This window comes from Heptranchias perlo, chromosome 7 (genome assembly GCF_035084215.1).
Source record: "Heptranchias perlo isolate sHepPer1 chromosome 7, sHepPer1.hap1, whole genome shotgun sequence".
Classification (NCBI taxonomy): domain Eukaryota; kingdom Metazoa; phylum Chordata; class Chondrichthyes; order Hexanchiformes; family Hexanchidae; genus Heptranchias; species Heptranchias perlo.
In genome coordinates this window covers 86,319,890-86,341,849 of record NC_090331.1, presented here as the reverse complement: position 1 = coordinate 86,341,849, position 21,960 = coordinate 86,319,890, and the positions used below count along the sequence as shown (strand labels likewise).

The following is a 21,960-nucleotide window of genomic DNA, read 5'->3' as shown; positions in this document are numbered from 1 at the left end:
TAGATCCAGAAGTAATTTAAACAACCTTGAGAAAATTAAGCAAGGGTTTAATGTTTGGCCCCTGGGCTTCATTAATGAAATTTTAAGAAACATTTGAAATCAGCCACTAAGAATCACAACAGTTCTTTTTAAAATGTTATTTGAGAAGTTACAGGTCAAGTTTTAGACGTACTTATGTTTCAAAAATCATATCTTACGACTCGAATATTTAGCAGTTAAGCCCCTTCTCGCCTTGGAGTCAGAAGGTTGTGGGTTCAAGTCCCACGCCAGAGAATTGAGCACAAAATCTAGGCTGACACTCCAGTGAGGTACTGAGGGAGTGCTACACTGTCAGAGGTGCCGTCTTTTGGATGAGATGTTAAACCGAGAGCCCGTCTGCCCTCTCAGGTGAATGTAAAGGATCCCATGGTTCTATTTAGAAAAATAACACATTATTTGGTCATTACCACATTGCTGTTTGAGACACCTTGCTGTGCGCAAATTAGCTGCCGCATTTCCAACATTAGAACAATGACTACACTTCAAAATTACTTAACTGGCCGTAAAGCACACTGGGACGTCCTGAGGTCATGAAAGGTGCTCTATAAATACAAGTCTTTCTTTTCTCCCCATGACCCTTGTACAGGCTTGCTTTCCATTAACCTAGGCTCCCAAAGATCCTCAAAAACTTGGGAGATCCTGGTTGTAAGGGTGCAAGGATAAACCCAGCAACTATAGGCCAGTCGGTTTAACCTCGGTGGTGGGAAACTTTTAGAAACGATAATTCGGGACAAAATTAACAGTCACTTGGGCAAGTGTGGATTAATTAAGGAAAGCCAGCACAGATTTGTTAAAGGCAAATCATGTTTAACTAACCTGATTGAGTTTTTTAATGAGGTAACAGAGAGGGTTGATGAGGGCAATGTGGTTGATGATGTGTATACGGACTTCCAAAAGGCATTTGATAAAGTGCTACATAATAGGCTTGTCAGCAAAGTTGAAGCCCATGGAATAAAAGGGGCAGTGGCAGCATGGATAGGAAATTGGCTAAGTGACAGGAAACCAAGAGTAGTGCTGAATGGTTGTTTTTCAGACTGGAGGACGGTATACAGTGGTGTTCCCCAGGGGTTGGTACTGGGACCACTGTTTTTCTTGCTATACATTAATGACTTGGACTTGGGTGTACAGGGCACAATTTCCAAATTTGCAGATGACATAAAACTTGGAAATGTAGTGAACAGCGAGGGGGATAGTGATAGACTTCAAGAGGACATAGACGGGCTGGTGGAATGGGCGGATACATGGCAGATGAAATTTAATGCAGAGAAATGCGAAGTGATACATTTTGGTAGGAAGAACGAGGAAAGGCAATATAAACTAAAGGCTACAATTCTAAAGGGGGTGCAGGAACAGAGAGACCTGGGGGTATATGTGCACAAATCACTGAAGGTGGCAGGGCAGATTGAGAAAGCGGTTAAAGAAGCATATGGGATCCTGGGCTTTATAAGTAGAGGCATAGAGTACAAAAGCAAGGAAGTTATGATGAACCTTTATAAAACACTGGTTCTGCCACAACTGGAGTATTGTGCCCAATTTTGGGCACCGCACTTTAGGAAGGATGTGAAGGCCTCAGAGAGGGTGCAGAAAAGATTTACTAAACGGTTCCAGGGATGAGGGACTTCAGTTACGTGAATAGACTGGAGAAGCTGGGGTTGTTCTCCTTAGAGCAGAGAAGGTAGAGAGGAAATTTGATAGAGGTGTTCAAAATCATGAGGGGTTTAGACAGAGTAGATAGAGAGAAACTTCCCATTGGCGAAAGGGTCAAGAACCCGAGGACATAGATTTAAGGTGACTGGCAAAAGAACCAAAGATGATATGAGGAAAAACTTTTTTTTTTAAACACAGTGAGTGATTTGGATCTGGAATGCACTGCCTGAGGGGGTGGTGGAGGCAGATTCAATCACGGCCTTCAAAAGGGTACAGGATAAGCACTTGAAAGGAAAACATTTGCAGGGCTACGGGGATAGGGCGGGGGAGTGGGACTAGCTGGATTGCTCTTGCAAAGAGCCGGCGCGGACTCGATGGGCCGATTGGCCTCCTTCCGTGCTGTAACCTTTCTATGATTCTAGGCAGATGAGTCATATGTGTGAGAGCAGCTTGGGAATTGGATAAGTACTTGAAGGACAAAGGCGGGGTAGAGGGTCTAACTGGATTGCTCTTGCAGAGAGCCGGCACGGGCTCAACGGGCCTCCTTCTGCACGGTAACCATTCTATGATTCTATCCTTACTAAGGACTGTTTATGACCCCTTTCCTTCACCCCAATGACACTCACCAATAAGCTCCTCCAAATGTTTTTTGTTCAGTTTTTAATTTTGGCAATCTTCTTTAAGTCTATCTCATAGGCTTGCAGTGCCGCTGATAAATCGTTGCAATCCACTAATGTTGTACTTGGTACAAATTAGGTTCAACATAGGAAGCTGTTCCTCAAACTGGCTGCATTACAAAACAACATTTACGTTTTGATCTGATATGCTATCAATCTACAAAGCCAGACAGTATTTGGCACAATTTTCAATCATGATCTAGTTTCACCAAGTGAAAACAGTGTTTTGTGAAAGCTCTGGGTTTGAAATCTGAAATACCACTCCCTATATCCAAATCATTGATTACACAGTTGTCAAAAGCCCTAATCTCAAATATTTTTATTGGAAGGAAAATTCATATCTATCCAGGAGATAAATACAAATTTAGCAGACTGCATCAGTTAACATGAGCCAGCCTGGCAGAAAGAGCCTTTGTGAAATTGCCTGATAAATGTAAACTTGAAGCTTGAAAAATTGTGGTTTTTCATTAGTCTAATTATTGCACTGTTTATGCCCAATGGTTCACATTTATGACTATCAGCCAGCCACTCCAGGTAAACTGTCTTGAAGTGCACTAACACCCCACAGATAACCAAGCTCACAAAAATGCTAAACAACTGTAAATGCCACAGATTCTTTGCATAGAAGGAAACTGGATGAGTAGTCCAAACCTGAAAAACAGGAATGATAAGCTATTCTAGAACCACTTTCCAGGGATGTTTGCCAAGCCATCATCAGTTTCACTAAACAAATTAAATCAGAGTCAATTATTCATGTTCAGGTTCCACTGTCGCAGAGATCACATTATATGCAGAATAATGGACAGCAGGGATAGATTAGAAAGACAGTCATTAAGGGGATCAGGCAAGAATTCTGAGAGCTTACAACAAGCCATCTGAACCCCAAAATATTACGCCTTAAAGTCACAGAAACTGTCTGGGATGAGTTAAAGTCACTGGGCTCTAAAGCAGCAGACCTTGTGTGCATTTGCCTACATAACAGTGACTGCACTTCAAAAATAATCCATAAAGCACTTTGGGATGTCCTGAGCATGTAAAAATAATTGCAAGTTCTTTCTTTACAAACATGTGATACTATATGCTGTACAAAAACACTGACTTGGAAGACTCCACAGTCAGAATCCACGAGCCTGCTTCTGAGACACCAGTCAGGAGGTACACCGTGTGAACCCAGCTTTACTCAGATTTTCCTTACCTTCCTTAAATGACTGGTAGGGATCAGGAACTCACCACACAGGGGATTTGTTGGCATTAATCTGTCTTTGTCACCCTAAGGCACTGGTATAATCAATGTTAATTAGAAACAATTGGCACAGTTACAGAACTTCAAATATGTTTTTTGGAATAAATCTGATAGAAAGTATGTCCCAGGATAGTCCTTTCCAAAGACCAAATCACAATGATAGGTTTCCTTTGGCACTGGGTGAGTAGGCGGAGATTTGGCAGATGCAGTACAATATTGGAAAATGTGAGGTTATGCACTTTGGCAGGAAAAATCAGAGAGCAAATTATTATCTTAATGGCGAGAAACTGGAAAGTACTGCAGTACAAAGGGATCTGGGGGTCCCAGTGCAAGAAAATCAAAAAGTTAGTATGCAGGTGCAGCAGGTGATCAAGAAGGCCAACGGAATGTTGGCGTTTATTGCTAGGGGGATAGAATATAAAAACAGGGAGGTATTGCTGCAATTATATAAGGTATTGGTGAGACCGCACCTGGAATACTGCATACAGTTTTGGTCTCCGTACTTAAGAAAAGACATACTTGCTCTCGAGGCAGTACAAAGAAGGTTCACTCGGTTAATCCCGGGGATGAGGGGGCGGACATATGAGGAGAGGTTGAGTAGATTGGGACTCTACTCATTGGAGTTCAGAAGAATGAGTGGCGATCTTATTGAAACATATAAGATTGTGAAGGGGCTTGATCGGGTGGATGCGGTAAGGATGTTCCCAAGGATGGGTGAAACTAGAACGAGGGGGCATAATCTTAGAATAAGGGGCTGCTCTTTCAAAACTGAGATGAGGAGAAACTTCTTCACTCAGAGGGTGGTAGGTCTGTGGAATTTGCTGCCCCAAGAAGCTGTGGAAGCCACATCATTAAATAAATTTAAAACAGAAATAGACAGTTTCCTGGAAGTAAAGGAAATTAGGGGTTACGGGGAGCGGGCAGGAAATTGGACATGAATTTAGATTTGAGGTTAGGATCAGATCAGCCATGATCTTATTGAATGGCGGAGCAGGCTCGAGGGGCCGATTGGCCTACTCCTGCTCCTATTTCTTATGTTCTTATGTTCTTATGCTTAAACATGATAAAGAAAATACATGGAATTTTTGAAGTTGCACACAGTCAAAAGGTAAGTGGATTAAATATAAGCGTCTTTTTCTTGAGAAAATCATATTTCATTTACTTAATCTCTTTGCCTTCTGGGTCCCATTATCTTGTTTGGAGGTGGAAAATTTGACCTTTGATGGGATGAAAAGTGACTCCACGGGCTGTTAATTTCTGGCACTCTGTTATCATCAACAGCACTATGATCTTCACACATTGTGTGCATCTCTGCTGGAATCTGGTTTGTACTATAGGGCTGGACAAAAGTCTACTTGGTGCCCAGGGCTCAAAAGTTGCAAATTCGCTAGCAAAACTCCTATTAAGCCTTTTCTGATTTTCAGTTTCCTCGTCCAGATTCAACACATCTCTTTCCTTATGATCTTGGCCATCTGTAGGCTCCAATCTTGCTGCTCCTCTCGACCACCACTATATAAGTGGAGTATCCCTGCTCAGCTGACCCACGGCAACAAAGCACTGAAGCTGAAAATCCAGGCTTGTGGAACCCGCTAATTTAGTAACCTGGACTACTGCCTTTGTTTGCTGGACCAGAAAGTTGACAGCTGAAGAGTAGAGTCTTTAAACCAGTCAACAAGAGTCAATAAAAACCAATAGCGCAACTTAAAAGGAAGCAGGCTTATTTTAACCCCATGCAATCCTATTTAAACCAATCCAATGAATTGTAGAGAGTAAGCAACTCAGCGATTCACTGTAATTAACCACCCAAATTCAGGCTGCAAGATTCCTATCACCACAGAAATTAAAATAGGATTGCAACCAAATCTTTAAAATGCCGTTGCATCCTGAAAAAGGCATTTCCGCATCCTTTCTTCCCCCCCCCCCCGCCCCAAGTTAAATATAAATGAGCGTTACAGCCCTGAAACTTTAAATAAGGCCAATGGGGATGGCAACTACTGTAAATGCAGAGCATGAATCGAGCCTAGGATTCAAGCTCTGCGGTAATCACAAATCCCAGGGCCCCAATGATTTTTTTTGCTGCATGGCTCTAACCCTCATTTACTGTAGCTACTATTTTAAAATGCATACGTTTTGCCTGTCTCTGTCAGATTGTCTGGGGCAAAAAAAGGGAAACTGGTTCTATTAATTTCTACAAATTATGTGAATAATTAGAACAGAAAACGTGCCAATTTTGGAAAGCCCCAAAGGACAATCACTCAGAGGGGCAACGTTTAACAATCACTGACATTGTCAAAAGCCAATTTAAATGTCTATTTCAATGTCCCATCCCCTCCTGGGAAATGGGCCATTTTTCCACATTTTGAATCCATTCCTCAGTGAGATGGAGAAGGGTGTTGGGGGAAGAGACATAGGAGTGAAATTCTTGTAGGATGTGCATCCGAGTCCCTGGACTTCAGCTCAAGAATTGCAATGGCAGGAACACAAGTTAATTTGCCCACTCCATGCCTCCTTCAACCAAGAAATATAGGGAGAAAAACAACACAGGGATAGTGTAAAAAAGGGATGCACAAGATAAACTCACAGGTAATGACAGCAAAATGGCAGAAATAAAGAATAGTTACTTTGCCTCAGTATTTACTAGGGAGACTAACAAGCTGGGCATGGCATTAGGAGAGATCAAAAAGATATGAAGATATTTAGGATTTGGGGGGGGGGGGGGGGGGGAGGGGGGAGGGGGGGGGGGAAAGAGGGATATAATTGATAAACTAATCAAACTCAGAGGATAAAACCCCTGGTTCAGATCGACTGCATCCGCACATATTAAAAGAAGCTTGGGGAGATATAACAGAGACACTATTAATATATAAAAAATTAAATGGAAAAGGGAATAGTGCAAGAGGACAGCTAATGTTCTGTCTCCCTTGTTAAATATAAGAACAAGTTCAGGGAACTATAGACCTGAATTCAGGTCTATTTCAGGGAATTAGCTTAACGTCAGTGGTAGGAAAGATAATGGAATCTTTACTCAAAGATGTGCTAGAAAAACATCTAGAAAATGAAAGTATAATAAAGTGTAGTCAGGGCAGATTTCAAAAGGGAAAGGTACGCTTGACCAATCTTACTGAATTCTTTGAAGTATCACCAGAAAAAGCAGACAACGCAGTAATGCAGAAGATGTAATATATTTGGATTTTCAAAAGGCCTTCAATAAGGTATCACATTGTGGATCCGTTACTAAGGACAGAGCATGTGAAGTCAGGGGACAAGTAGCAGATTGGATAGCAAGCTGGCTACAAAACAGAAAACAGAGAGTAGGGATTAAAAGGTAGCTACTCAGACTGGCAAAAAGGTAGGAAGTGGTGTTCCACAGGGATTTGGTACTGGGACCACTGTTGTTCACAAATTACGATAACGATTTCGACTTGGGAATCGGAAGTACAATTTCAAAATTTGCAGTTGACACAAAAAGGAAGAATGTGCCAAAATGCAAAAAGACATTAATGTGGGGCGTGGGCGTGTAATTGACAAATGAATTTCAATATAGATAAATGTGAGGTGGTGCATTTTGGTAGGAAGAATAAGGATGCTACATACTGCTTTGATAGTAAGAGTCTAAATAGGGACGAGGAGCAAAGGGATCTCAGGGTACAGATACACAAATCACAAAGTAGCAATGCAGGCCATAAAAAAAGCACTGGGGTTCATTTCTAGAGGGATAGAATGGAAAAACAGAGAAGTTATGTTAAACTTGTATAGAATCGTGGTTAGGCCACACACGGAGTGCAGTGCACAGTTCTGGTCTCCATATTATAAAAAGGAAAGAGAGGCATTGGAGAGGGTGCAGAAAAAATTCACGAGGATGATACCAGAACCGAGAGGATATACTTACCAGGAAAGGCTAAACAGGCTGGGGCTCTTTTCTCTAGTAAAGAGAAAGCTGAGGGGTGGCCTAATAGAGGTCTTTAAGATAAAGAAAGGGCTCGACAGGAGAGACGTAGAGAAAATGTTTCCACTTGTGGGGGAGCCCAAAACTAGAGGTTATAAATATAAAGATAGTCACTAATACATCCAATAGGAAATTCAGGTGAAATCGCTTTACCCAAAGAGTGGCAAGAATGTGGAACATGCTACCATGAGGAGTAGTTGAGGCAAATAGCATAGATGCACTTAAGGGGAAGCTAGATAAGTACACGAGGAAGAAAGGAATAGAAGGGTATGCTAATAGGGTTAGATGAAATAGGGAGGGAGGAGGCTCATGTGGACTCCAGTGGAGCATAAACACTGGCGTACACCAGTTGGGCCGAATGGACAGCTTCTGTGCTGCAGACTCGATGTAACTCGTGCAAGATCATGCCCCCCCAAAAAAAAAATTGAGACCATTAACTGATCATAAATGCCAAGCCATCAAACACAGACAGCAAAATGTGGAAGTGAATGTTCAAGTAAACAGTCCCATTTCTACTCGGTCTAAATACAGTCCTTCACGTTTACGTAGGGGGGCAGGGGGGTTTTGAGCAGAAAATATGTTGAAAGCATGCCTGTGTAACACACCCACCAGCTGTCGATTTTTATGTTAAGTCTACATGAAAAGTAACAGCCAACATTTACAATGCATACCTTCAGCTCTACAGCCCTAAAACTGGGGAGAGAAAAGGTCAGAATCTTTAACTCCTAACATGTATTGGAGGAAATGACTGCTTGTCATTTATAGATCCCAGCTGTTGTCTGCATTAAAGGTTTAGGACACACTTAAAAAAGGGATGTAAAAGACCAGTATCTTCAAGATGCTACAGGACTGCAAAGACAAAGCTAGAAAGGGCAGTTGAACACAGTGAAGCAGATTTCTGTTCAGGCATTCCCAAATGATGATTGCCAAAGAGGTGGTAGCACATCTTACAGGTTTTCATTTATTAAAACACAAGATTTACAAAGCAGCACTGACAAACTTTGCACTGCCACACAAACTCACCACAATGGCTAAACTGGGTTAATCCTCAAGTGTTCCTGGAACTTGGTCTGGCCAAAAACTCCCAACTGTGCTAAGAATTCTACTTTATAACACTCCCTTTACCCACAAACTTAAATCTAGAGTTTTAAATGTGATTTGGACAAGATTGCAACATTTTAAACAGTTTTCCAAAGATCACACACATTTCAATGTGTAAACCTAATTCAGTCCAAGAAATGTTAAAACAGATTTTCAATACCATTTTTGCCACATGTAAAAAAAGAAACTTGCATTTATATAGCACCTTTCAAGACCTCAGGACGGCCCCAAAGCGCTTAATTAGGGTTTAATTTTGAGGACAGGTTACATGGACTAGGCTTGTATTCCCTTGAGTATAGAAGATTAAGGGGTGATCTATTTGAGGTGTTTAAGATGATTTTAAAGGAATTGATAGGGTAGACACAGAGAAATGATTTCCCCTAATGGGGGAGCCCAGAACAAGGGGGCATAATCTTAAAATTAGAGCTAGGTCATTCAGGAGTGATGTCAGGAAGCACTTCTTCACATAAGAGTACTGGAAATCTGGAACTCTTCCCCCTCCCAAAAAGCTGTTGAGGCTGCGGGTCAATTGAAAATGTTAAAACTGAGATTGATAGATTTTTGTTGGGTAAGGATGTCAAGGGATATAGAACCAAGGCTGGTAAATGGAGTTAAGATACGGATCAGGCATTGAACAGGCTTGAGGGGCTTAATGGCCTATTCATGTGCCTGCGTTCCTATGAATACTTGTACTAGCCAGCATAGGGCAACAGGTGGAAACAAAATCCATTACGAGATATCTCATGCTACAGATGTACACAGCACGCTTCTAAAGGACAGGGATTCCCAAGTGTTAAGTGAAAACAAAACAGCGCAGCACTTCTGCTGAAAAACACTCCTTTTAACTGCAGATTTCAAAGCTATCAGCATAGACTATTTGGCACTGTGCTTGCTAAAAATTGATACGGTGATAGCAATAGGAAAGCGCATACTACAAATACATCACAAGTCTCTAATTGAGACACTAATAAATATATATATATATCTTATATTCGATATTACTTTACCATGCCTCTCTCAAGAGGGCAGGCTCTGAAAACTATTATGATGCAGTAACATGCAAGAATGTCATTTAAATTCAAAGAGGAATGTAAATTAAACGCCTCATACTGCATTACAAAGCCTGCCTGCTGTATGGTTTCAAACATGAGCACCGTTCGAACTTCAGACAACCGCAAATGTCAGAAAGACGACTTGCATTTATCATAGAATGATATAGCACAGAAGGCTATTCAGCCCATCGTGTCTGTGCCGGCTCTTTGAAAGAGCTATCCAATCAGTTCCACTCCCCTGCTCTTTCCTCATAGCCCTGCAAATTTTTCCCCTTCATGTACTCATCCAATTGCCTTTTGAAAGTTATTATTCAATCTGCTTCTACCACCCTTTCAGGCAGTGCATTCCAGATCACAACAACTCGCTCCAGAAAAATGCTTTTCCTCACGTAGCCTCTGGTTCTTTTGCCAATTACCTTAAATCTGTGACCTCTGGTTACCGACTCTACTGCCACTGGAAACAGATTTTCCTGATTTTGAACACCTCTATCAAATCTCTCCTTAACCTTCTCTGCTCTAAAGAGAACAACCCCAGTTCTCTAGTCTCTCTATGTAGCTGAAGTTTGCATACAGCAAGGTCCCACAAACAGCAATAAAATAATGACCAGATCATCTGCTTTTTCAAAAAAAAATATTGGTTGAGGGATAAATATTGGCCAGGACACCAGGGATAACCGCCCTCTAGAGATCCAAGTAGAAACATGTGGCCTGACAGGCAGCTTGTAGGAACTATGCATTAGAGCACCAAATTCTAATAATATGGAGTACAGGTGTCAACACACTTGCAGTGCACTGTGAGCAGGGAGAGAAGTAAAACCTGGAGGGAGCCACTTATTGGTCCTCTGGCAGCTAGTTGAAAATCACACTGGTAGTAGCCTCATCCTGCACCTTGATTACAGGAAGTCCTAATGTCTCAACCAATTTATCACCACAGAAAGCACCCGCTACGTATGACCATATCGAATCCAAGAGTGACTTGAAAAAGAAAAACAATTTCCAGTCAGTCTAAAAACAGTCACCATGGCAGCGAGGCCTATGTCTCTCAGCCTTTAAGGGACAGCCTCACAACAGGATTATCCACCAAAGATTAAGAATTTTAAAAACAAACTCTAATGTGGGAGATCATCTTGTACAAGTGCTGTAATGACATGATATACAAAACACACAATAGGCCCACCAATAAACATTTCAAACATATTACATAAACAGACAACTCTATCCTTCCCAAGGACAAAGTGAGAGGATGATTTCTTGTACAAGCTACAATGGTCCTTTCCCCTATATGCCCTTATTCCTCAGTCTCCTGCTTCTCCCCAACCTTAAGAAGTGACTCAACTGATTTAATGTACTTCCTCCAGCATACATTCCCCAACCACACTCATTATAGACCCACAGCATCCATTCATTCATTCAAGGAACCCTATATGATTGCCAACTGGTCACCAGCAACCTTTTAGCCGCAAACAACCACCACCAGATCCTTCCTTATATTCTTCCGTTCCTACTTGGCTCAATCCCCCCAAGACTGCAGAAGGGTCTTTACTCCCACAACTCGAGCACCAAACTATCGACCAAAATTCTTCTATTCTCAGATAATATAACGACTCTTCTGTCAGCTCACACTGGCATTTCATCTTGCTGGAGCTCGTATTCTTGAGCCTGACAGATGTTCAATCGAATATGCCAAGTAATTTTTTTTTATTCAGCAAGTTATGATGATCTGTCTGAAAGGGTGGTGGATGCAGATTCAACAGTAACTTTCAACAGGGATTTGGATATATATTTGAAAAGGAAAAACGTACAGGGCTAAAGGGAAAAAGCAGGGAGGAGTAAGACTAATTGGATAAGAACATAAGAAATAGGAGGAGGAGTAGGCCATCCGGCCCCTCGAGCCTGCTCCACCATTCAACAGATCATGGCTGATCTTCTACCTTAACTCCATTTTCCTGCACCATCCCCATATCCCTTGATGCCTTTAATATCTAGAAATCTATCGATCTCTGTTTTGAATGTACTCCATGACTGAGCCTCCACAGTCCTCTGGGGTAGAGAATTCCAAAAATTCACCACCCTCTGGGTGAAGAAATTTCTCCTCATCTCAGTCCTAAATGGCCTACCCTTTATTCTGAGACTGTGACCCCTGGTTCTAGACTCCCCAACCAAGGGAAACATCCTCCTTGCATCTACCCTGTCAAGCCCAGTAAGAATTTTGTATGTTTCAATGAGATCACCTCTCATTCTTCTAAACTCTAGAGAATACAGGCCTGGTCTACTCAATCTCTCCTCATGAAACAATCCTGCCATCCCAGGAATCAGTCTGGTGAATCTTCAGTGCACTCCCTCTATGGCAAATGTATCCTCTCTTAGGTAAGGAGACCAAAATTGTACTCAATACTCCAGGTGCGGTCTCAACAAGGCCCTATATAATTGCAGTAAGACATCTTTACTCCTGTACTCAAATCCTCTTTTAATAAAGGCCAACCTAATTTGCCTTCCTAATTGCTTGCTGCACCTTCATGTTAGCTTTCAGTGACTCATGTACAAGGACACCCAGGTCCCTTTGAACATCAACATTTCCCAATCTCTCACCATTTAAAAAATACTCTGCATTTCTGTTTTTCTTACCAAAGTGGATAACTTCACATTTTTCCACATTATATTCCATCTGTCATGTTCTTGCCCACTCACTTAGCCTGTCTATATCCCCATGAAGCCTCTTTGCATCCCCCTCACAACTCACATTCCCATCTGGTTTTGTGTCAACGGCAAACTTGGAAATATTACATTTGGTCCCCTCATCCAAATCATTGCTATAAATTGTGCATAGCTGGGGCCCAAGCACCAATCTCTGCGGTACCCCACAAGTCACAGTCTGCCAACCTGAAAAAGACCCATTTATTCCTACTCTCTGTTTTCTGTCTGTTAACCAAATCTCAATCCACGCCAGTATTTTACCCCCAATTCCATATGCTTTAACTTTGTTCACCAACCTCCTGTGTGGGACCTGATCGAAAGCCTTCTGAAAATCCCATGGACTGTACAAAAATTGTGGAGCTGTGATCACATGGCCTTTGACGTAATGACACCCAGCCTATCCCTAGATTCCTTTCTCACATTTGCTGCACCTTTAAAAGATCCCACTGCCAAGGTTAAGTGCTGCACCTTCTCAGGAATACTTCGTGATTATATCTGTGCCTCCCTTTCATTGTTTTTCTCCTGTACTCTTTCAAAGCAGGATACCACTTGTAGAAACTTGTGGAATTGATCATGAAACCTATTTCCAATTTGTTCAAAAATATTCCACCTTAAAATAGATCTCCAAATGACTTCATTCAAGTTTCCAATGGCCCCAGATTGCCACACTGACACCAAAACAGGGATTCTCCTGCCAAGTTCCCTACCCTACAGGTAACAAAAATCAGAAGCAAAGTCTTGTTCAGCATTTGTTCCTCCTGAAGCCACATTGGAACTTATTCAGATCTGTGCAACCTTGCTCCATTGTACTAAAAGGAATACTATACACAAGGTAAGTACTTTACTTCCTATTTAATCACCAGAGCCAAAATATAATTTAAACCTTGTACGAGGCAAGTTAGAATACTATTTTTGCCCATTTTCTTCCCTCTGGAAGGCACTTGTTTAAAGAGCCTGACCAGTCTATAGTACTTTGACCATTTGGCTATTATGTGTGTGAATCTGGAGTTAGACTATTTAATCACAGGGTGTATCACGGCCATTCTCAATCCAGTCCTTAGCTGACATCCACACACACACTTGCAGCAGAGGTCATCAGAAAACAATCAGCAGGAGAAATTATCTTCCCCTCCCTGACCCAAGGGTGCTAAGGCCAACTGTAACACCCGCTAAGGTCCCCAGCAGAAACCAGGCGATGATCCAGTTCACCTTAGGCAAACTTGCTGTTCATTGGAGAAATCTGGCCTAGAAAACTACCGAAGGGGATAACACAGAGGTGTTTAAGAGAATGTCAAACCACAACAGTAAAGGAAGCTCGTGAAGCCCAACATCACTGAAATATTTTACTGCTTTGTATCATGCCTTTAATTACATTATTCTTAATCAGTGGATCTCGGGAGTTCATAAGCACGTTTTATTCCATTTTGGGTCAGTTTTTGCCAGCATCACTTCTTATGGCAAACAAAGACATGAACAACAAACCTCGCCAATTTAGTTATGTATTCTGAAGGGTTTTACGTCCCTACATATTATAATAGAATATATCCAGTAGCATCATAAAGGCACTACATTCATTTCTCCTTAAACCATCGGTGGGTGGAACCTCAGACTACTGCCTTCTCTGTTGTCAAAAGCTTTACATCAGCACTCGTAAGATGGTCTAGGACAACGGGAAAAAAAAACGGGGGTGGAGGAAGTAATTAGCTTTCTGCGCCTGTTTGCAACGCACTAAAATCAAACACGGAGATCCTCCTTCTCATTAATAAGGGCAAAATGTACTGTACAAAAGCAAATTCTGCTCCGACATATACAAGACGAAACTGTGCTTCTGTACTCAGATTTTACTTTTGTTCGGTTTCTCAAAGAAACTGCGCAACAAGTATCCAGAATAGGTAGGCTGCCTAAACACACAAGAAAACCCATATTTATTCTATGATGTTCTGTGACAAATTAATTGTACAGAGTATTTTATACAACGATAACCTCTTAAGATTTGATGTCAAGGAGGTCTGCAATGGCTGAGGTTAAATTTCAGCACTTCCCCTTTCTTTGAAATAAAGTATAATTTTATTAAAAACCACTAAATTATTAAAAACAATTACTTCCATCTTCCAATGATGGCGTGAAGGATAGCATGGGTAGGGCAGTAAGTTTCCAACAGACAAGCAGCATTGGGCAAAGGGCAGGAAAGTAGATTTAACATAGGAACAGGAGTAAGCCATTCAGCCCCTCGTGCCTGCTCTGCCATTTGATAAGATCATGGCTGATCTATGATCTAGCTCCATATACCTGCCTTTGGACCATATCCCTTAATACCTTTGGTTGCCAAAAAGCTATCTATCTCACATTTAAATTTAGCAATTGAGCTAGTATCAATTGCCGTTTGCAGAAGAGAGTTCCAAACTTCTACCACCCTTGTGTTGAAATGTTTTCTAATCTCACTCCTGAAAGGTCTGGCTCTAATTTTTTAGACTGTGCCCCCTACTCCTAGAATCCCCAACCAGCAGAAATTGTTTCTCTCTATCCACCCTATCCGTTCACCTTAATATCTTATAAACTTTGATCAGATCACCCCTTAACCTTCGAAACTCTAGAGAATACAACCCCAATTTGTGTAATCTCGCCTCGTAACTTAACCCTTGAAGTCTGGGTATCATTCTAGTAAACCTACGCTGCACTCCCTCCAAGGCCAATATGTCCTCCCGAAGGTGCGGTGCCCAGAACTGCTCACAGTACTCCATTTAAGGTAGAAGATCTGCCATGATCTTACTGAATGGCGGAGCAGGCTCGAGGGGTCTTACGGACTACTCCTGCTCCTATTTCTTATGTTCTTATTGTGACTTTCATTGTAACAAAGGATCTCCATCCAGAATGTTAATCTATATTTTCCAGTGCTGATGAACCTGTGTATTTCCAGTGCTTTCTATTTTTATTTAAGCAGCATTGTGCTCACAGATGCTTCCTTAACTGTATTTTCAAACAAAACAGGGGTAGAGGGAGGGGGGAAAATAGATTTCAGAGGATGTTTTGTGCAACTATCACACAATATCCATTCACTCCATTTTACGTTACCCTTCCTCTCTTCCCTCCATAAATATGCATCAGCTTTGTTACATTGACCTTCATTCAGTTACACAGTACCTAGCTGAGTAAAGCAGAACATTTATCAAACTCTTATAGAGTTACTGACACTAATAACAGACCATGGGGACCAGTGAACTTATTAATACTGACTCAAAATTACAAAGTAAATTCCCTACAAAAGGCACCCTGGGTCTTTTAAGATTTAAGCGATTATAGCCCCATTGAGTTACAATCAGCACTGATGGTAACAGAATCCCAGAAAATGAAAACTGTTTCTTTTTCCCATACAAGATTTTCAGAAAACACCGAACCACTTCATTCATTTTAAACCTGGGCAATACGAGAGCTGTGACCCCTGTCCTCCAAGCAATGGATGGTATCGTGACACACAAAAGAAGTTCACACCCTCAGTCAATCCAGCTGATCGGGAGGAGGACCAGCTGTGCACACAAATTTTTTTTAAAACTGTTCGTTTTAAAATTTATATACACTACTTCCTTCAGGATGTGTGTGTACTGGGTTGGGCCAGGGCCTCGTTGTTCAAAAGATACACACAACTAACACTCCCAAACCTGCAGCCTCCACCACTTAGAACGACAAGGGCAGCAGGCACATGGGAACATCATTCCCTCCAAGTTCCCCTCCAATTCACACACACATTTTGACTTGGACATATATCGCCGTTCCTTCATTGTCGCTGGGTCAAAATCTTGGAACTCCCTACCTAACAGCACTGCAGGAGAACCTTCACCTCACGGACTGCAGCGGTTCATGGAGAAAGCTCTCCACCACCTTCTCAAGGGCAACTAGGGATGGGCAATAAATGCCGGCTTTGCCAGCGACGCCCATATTCTAAAAATGAATACAAAAAAACACCCACCCCAGCCACATTCAAAACATCTCAAGTAGTAGTAGGATACAACCACAACAAAGCTAGGCCAGAAGAATTTTTTTTTAAGAAACAACCCAAATATAGTGCATTCACTGAAGTATGCTTACAGTCAGCTTTATTTGTAAATAAAATTTGATAAATAAAATGCAACAACTGACAGTCATTTTCACTGCCATTGATGTGGGGTTAAAAAAATACCATTTTACACTGACATTCTTTTCAGTGAACACACATTATTCTTTTCCCCTCCAAACTATTTTTTTCACTTCCCCATTATCATCAATCCCCTCTCTAAAAGTCATGCTGCCTATTTCAAAGAAGAGCAGGAGAGTTCTCCCCGGTATCCTGGCCAGTATTTATCCCTCAACTAACATCACTAAAACAGATTATCTGGTCATTATCTCATTGCTGTTTGTGGGACCTTGCTGTTTGCAAATTGGCTGCTGCATTTCCTACATTACAACAGTGACTACACTTCAAAAGTACTTATTTGGCTGTAGAGCGCTTTGGGACATCCTTAGGCTGTGAAAGGCGCTATATAAATGCAAGTATTTCCCTTCTTCCTTTTTTTTGGCCAATTCCCAAGCTATCAATATCAGTCAAATTCTCCATCCAATCTTCCTTTCCTCTTGCAATGGGATGCATGGCCTCAAATCAGCATTTCCCCCAATCAATGGTATGGCTGTTGTTATGAATTGAGCAGTGAGGGAAATCTGAATAGGCATCCCACCTCTCCTGGGTGATGCAGCATGTTAGCAATTCAACACACAGTACCTCCCAACATCCTGACAGTTTCAAACAAAGATACTGCTCAACATGATTTGAACCAAAGTTACAAACGGAGTAAACAGAATCACAACTTGATTCTGGGGCTGTCCACCCCATCTCACACAGCCCCAGCCCAAGCGGAGATCTGCAATTAGATAACATTCAGTAAATTCTCAACTGCTTTAGGGTGAAGGCATCACATAAATGCTGATGAAAATAATTAGCGGATCAAAAGATCAACAAAATTCAATCTACAAATGAACAGGTTAATGTACATATCAGATATACTTCCAGAACTTCAGCCAGAACCAATGCAGCCAACACATTACACAATCAGCCCTATGGAGATCCTGTTCAGATCAGCATTAGCAAATCTGACAGGAGAACTGCCCCAAATTGGTGAGTGTTAAGTTTACCCACCCAGAATTCAGATTTTCAGCATTACAAAATTTATAGCAGCCTCAATGAGCCTGCTCTGAGCCTAACTCTGGCTAAGCTACAGACTTTTAGATCTCTAGTCTCCCCTTTATCCTTTTCTCTTGAAGATATGCTGAATGCATTTCCACTCGTGCTTGTAGCTCCCCCCGTACCTCATCCACATGGCCATTCTACATCGGTTCATCTTATCGGTTGTTCAGACATGGGAAGGCATCACAGCTGAGTCCCAATCCTGTTCTTACTTGACATCTACACACACGCACATTCCATCAGGAGTTATTGCATCGTGATCAGAAGCAAGAATGCTGGATGATTTTTTTTTCCTCTCCCTAACCATTAATAGATCTCAGATCAGCTATTTCAGTACAAGCCACTGTTTGAGCCTGGGACATTTGCAGTCTTTATGGCTCAGTACACGATACGATGCATTTAGTTACAGCCGCTGGAGTGTTCACTAGCTTTTTAACTAATCGTGGTAAGAAGCAGTGCGCACTTCATACCTGAGCAGCTGCTTTGACTGCTACAAATTCATAATGAATATGAATTTGCAGCACAAGTGTGAATGGAGTTATTTCAACACTCCCAACACCTCACTCCACCATTGGCTGCTGCTTGGATTCCCTACCCGGTTCCCTCCACCTGCCTTACCTTCAAAGTCCTTATTTCCAACTGCACTTTTGGCCTCCCACCCATGTCCACCACTTTTCTTCTACTTTGCTGGAAACACCATGACACCTTCCTGCATGTAGGTACCAGGGATGAGGGACTTCAGTTACATGGAGAGACCAGCGAAGCTGGGATTGTTCTCCTTGGAGCAGAGAAGGTTAAGGGGAGATTTAATAGAGGTGTTCAAAATTATGAAGGGTTTTGATAGAGTAGATAGGGAGAAGCAGTTTCCACTGGCAGGAGGGTCAGTAACCAGAGGACACAGATTAAAGATAACTGGCAAAAGAACCAAGAGGGTAGATGAAGAGAATTTTTGTTTACGCAGCCAGTTATGATGATCTGAAATGCACTGCTTGAAAAGGCGGTGGAAACAGATTTAATAGTAACTTTCAAAAGGGAATTGGAACTATAATTGAAAAGGAAACATTTGCAGGGCAATTTGGAAAGAGCAGGGGAATGGGACTAATTGGACAGCTCTTTCAAAGTGCTGGCACAGACCTGATGGGCTGAATGGCCTCCTTCTGTGCTGTCAGATTCTATGTATGGAACGCTACAGAAATACAAGTTGTTGCTAGCCAATAAGGAGTTCCAACTCAGACAAGTCTCAGTGGGGCTGAGGAAAGTCGGGAATGTGCAATCATCTCCTGATGATAGGCACTAGAATACTTGCGGCTCCATAATTGGCCTCACTAGCCCTGAGCCGGCGGGGGGGGGGGGGGGGGGGGGGGGAAGTGGTGAAGAAGAGAAAAATTTGCACAAGTTGTCATTCCTGATGGCTATCCAGTGAACCCGTGCTAGAAAATGCACACGTGGATGTAGAAAGAGAATATGATCAGGCTGAGTTGCGATGTCCTTCATTGTTAAATTGTTCTCTGCCCACATCTTTCTTCACACAGAAGAATTACCATAGGAACAGGAGGAGACCATTCAGCCCCTCGAGCCTGCTGCCATTTAATTAGATCATGACTGATCTGTATTTTAACTCCATTTACCCACCTTGGTTCCATATCCCTTACCTAACAAAAATGTTACATATTGGCCAAACTAGTCGAGAGGCAGGTTTCTTTCCCTAAAAGGACATTAGTAAACCAGTTGGGTTTTTAACGACAATCTGACAGCTTCACGGTTACTTTTACTGATACCAGATTTTTATTTCCAGGTGTTTTTTTTTAAAAACTGAATTCAAATTCTCAAACTGCCATGGTGGGATTTGAACTCATGTTCTCTGGATTATTGGTCCAGGATCATAGCCACTATACTACCACAGCAATTAGCTGGGATACCAGCACCCATGCCACTGTATCAGAGCAGGATTCGGCACCATCAAGCCCGGACTGGGGGTGTAATGGGGGCCAGGGCAGAATTAACACCAAAACACTTCCTAAACTTCAACAGGGTATGAGGGGTAAAAATTATTAATGTGGTGCGGGGGGGGTGGGGTTGAAAAAGGGGCGCCCTTGCTGTTCTACAACATTGTTGCAGGGACTGGACAAACCCCAGAGCCCACAAAAAAAAGCACATTGATGAATTAAGATATTTTCGATTAACATTGTTGATTGATTGATTGCTATGTATTGTACTTACGCACCTGCAGGAGTACGAGAAGTATGCAAAATAGAAACACAGAAAACCTCAAAGCCAGAAAAGACCACAAGTCCATCTGCTCAACCTTCCCGCTGTGAGAAGTCCTAACCAAGTGTGTTTCTCTTCAAGGTACTTGTCCAATTTGACCATATATGCACACAATTATGGAGGTGTATATTATAGCTGCACATAAGCATACAGACCTGCCAAGTACGATTCATTCGGACCGAGTCAATTTGCCGGTATATTTTAATGCATCACCCTTAAAAATAAACACACCTCCATACATTTAAGTGGGATTATCACTCCTGGTGCCAAAGGCCACACATTTTCCTCAGTACCAACAGCTGTGTATGGAATATTATGCCTCTTAATTTATATATGGATTCACAAGATGCATTCATATGTTATACACATGCTTACACATTGCATACAAATACTCTAATAACTATCATTTACATGCTACACACATGCACAAACTGTACTTACATAATGTACTATATAGGATGACATGTGCACACAATGTAAGCAGCACACATTAATTACACAGACATTTTATATGTACATGCACTCAGACCACAGTTAGACAGAACCTCAATTGGTAGGGCTCAAACTACAATTTCACTGCTGCCTCCACCTCTTCCAGTACAGTGCCCAGACGATCTCTCTCCTCCCCCAGCACAGTAGTCGGTTTCCCCCGCCCCGGTACTCAGCCAGCCCGAGTGGCCCCAGTCTCCCCCGGTACGGTAGCCGATCCATGACCCAGTACAGTACAAAAACAAGAAAGTTATGCTAAACCTTTATAAAACACTGGTTAGGCCTCAGTTGGAGTACTGTGTCCAATTCTGGGCACCACACTTCGGAAGGATGTTAAGGCCTTAGAGAGGGTGCAGAAGAGATTTACTAGAACGGTATCGGGGATGAGCGACTTCAGTTATGTGCAGAGAGTGGAGAAGCTGGGGATGTTCTTTTTCGAGCAGAGACGGTTAAGGGAAGATTTAATAGAGGTGTTCAAAATTATGAATGGTTTGGACACAGTAAATAAGGAGAAACTGCTTCTAGTGGCAGAAGCGTCGGTAACCAGAGGACACAGATTTAAGGTGATCGGCAAAAGAACCAGAAGCAACATGAGGAAACATTTTTTTACTCTGAGTTGTTATGATCTGGAATGCGCCGCCTGAAAGGGTGGTGGAGGCAGAGTCATTGGTAACTTTCAAAAGGAAACTGGATAAATACTTGAAGGGGAAAAAAATACAAGGCTATGGGGAAAGAGCAGGAGAATGGGACTAATTGGATAGCTCTTTCGAAGAGCCGGCACAGGCACGATGGGCCGAATGGCCTCCTTCTCTGCTGCAGCTACTATGATAGCAGCCGGCCCCTGACCGATACAGTTGCCGGGTCCCGGGCCCGCCTCCCCGGTACAGCAGCCGCTTCCCTGATACAGTAGCCGGGCGCTTCCCTCCCCTCCCCTCTCCTTTCCTGGTACAGTACAGTCCAGGGGCCGGGAGCCGGCCCTCTCCCGCTCGGTACAGTCTCCCCGGGCCCTGTCCTCGGTCCCTCGCTCCTCACCTTGCCGCAGTACAGCATCCACAGCTCGTACAGACGCTCGGCGGTTGCCATCCCTCCCTGAGCGGCGGGACTCGGCTCTTTCACTTCAAGCTCCTGAAACGATCATGTTAGAGGCCGTGCGCTCCATGGGCGGGGGTGAGGGTGAGGGTGAGGGCGGCGACGGCCCCGCGCTCTCGCTCGGTTTCTCCACTCCCAAACTCAGCCCCTCAAAACCTCAGCGCGCCGCTCCCTCCGCGCGAGCCCAACTGCCAACTGAACTGAGCATGCGCACAACCGGCTGCGCGGGGCCGAAACGAGGCTCAGGTAGAGGAAGCCAAAGTGAGGCTCAGGTGATGGTGGACATCCAACAGGTGTGTTGACACAGGCTCACTGTTTAAAGGTAGAACCACCTCCATCTCTCAGACACCATCAAATCCCACAAGACATATGCTGAGGTAATCAGCAGCTCTTCTTTTCCTGCTACCCATTCCCTCTGTCTCATTACTATGACCATCCGTGCTTTTGTTGCCCCCCAGAATCGATTATTTCAATGCTTTCCTGGCCGGCCTCCCATCTTCCAG

At 42.7% G+C, this 21,960-nt stretch overlaps 1 protein-coding gene across 3 annotated transcripts in view; it reads right to left on the bottom strand.

Moving 5' to 3' along the window:
• Positions 1–21,630, bottom strand: part of nbeal1 (neurobeachin-like 1) — a 244,396-nt gene extending 222,766 nt beyond the window's left edge. For all 3 annotated transcript variants that reach the window (XM_067988049.1, XM_067988050.1, XM_067988048.1), the window contains exon 1: positions 21,401–21,630. In XM_067988049.1, coding sequence (XP_067844150.1) covers positions 21,401–21,451 — 51 coding nt within the window. In that variant the 5' untranslated portion in view covers positions 21,452–21,630. The remainder of the gene's footprint in view (positions 1–21,400) is intronic.
• Positions 21,631–21,960: the final 330 nt, after the last annotated feature.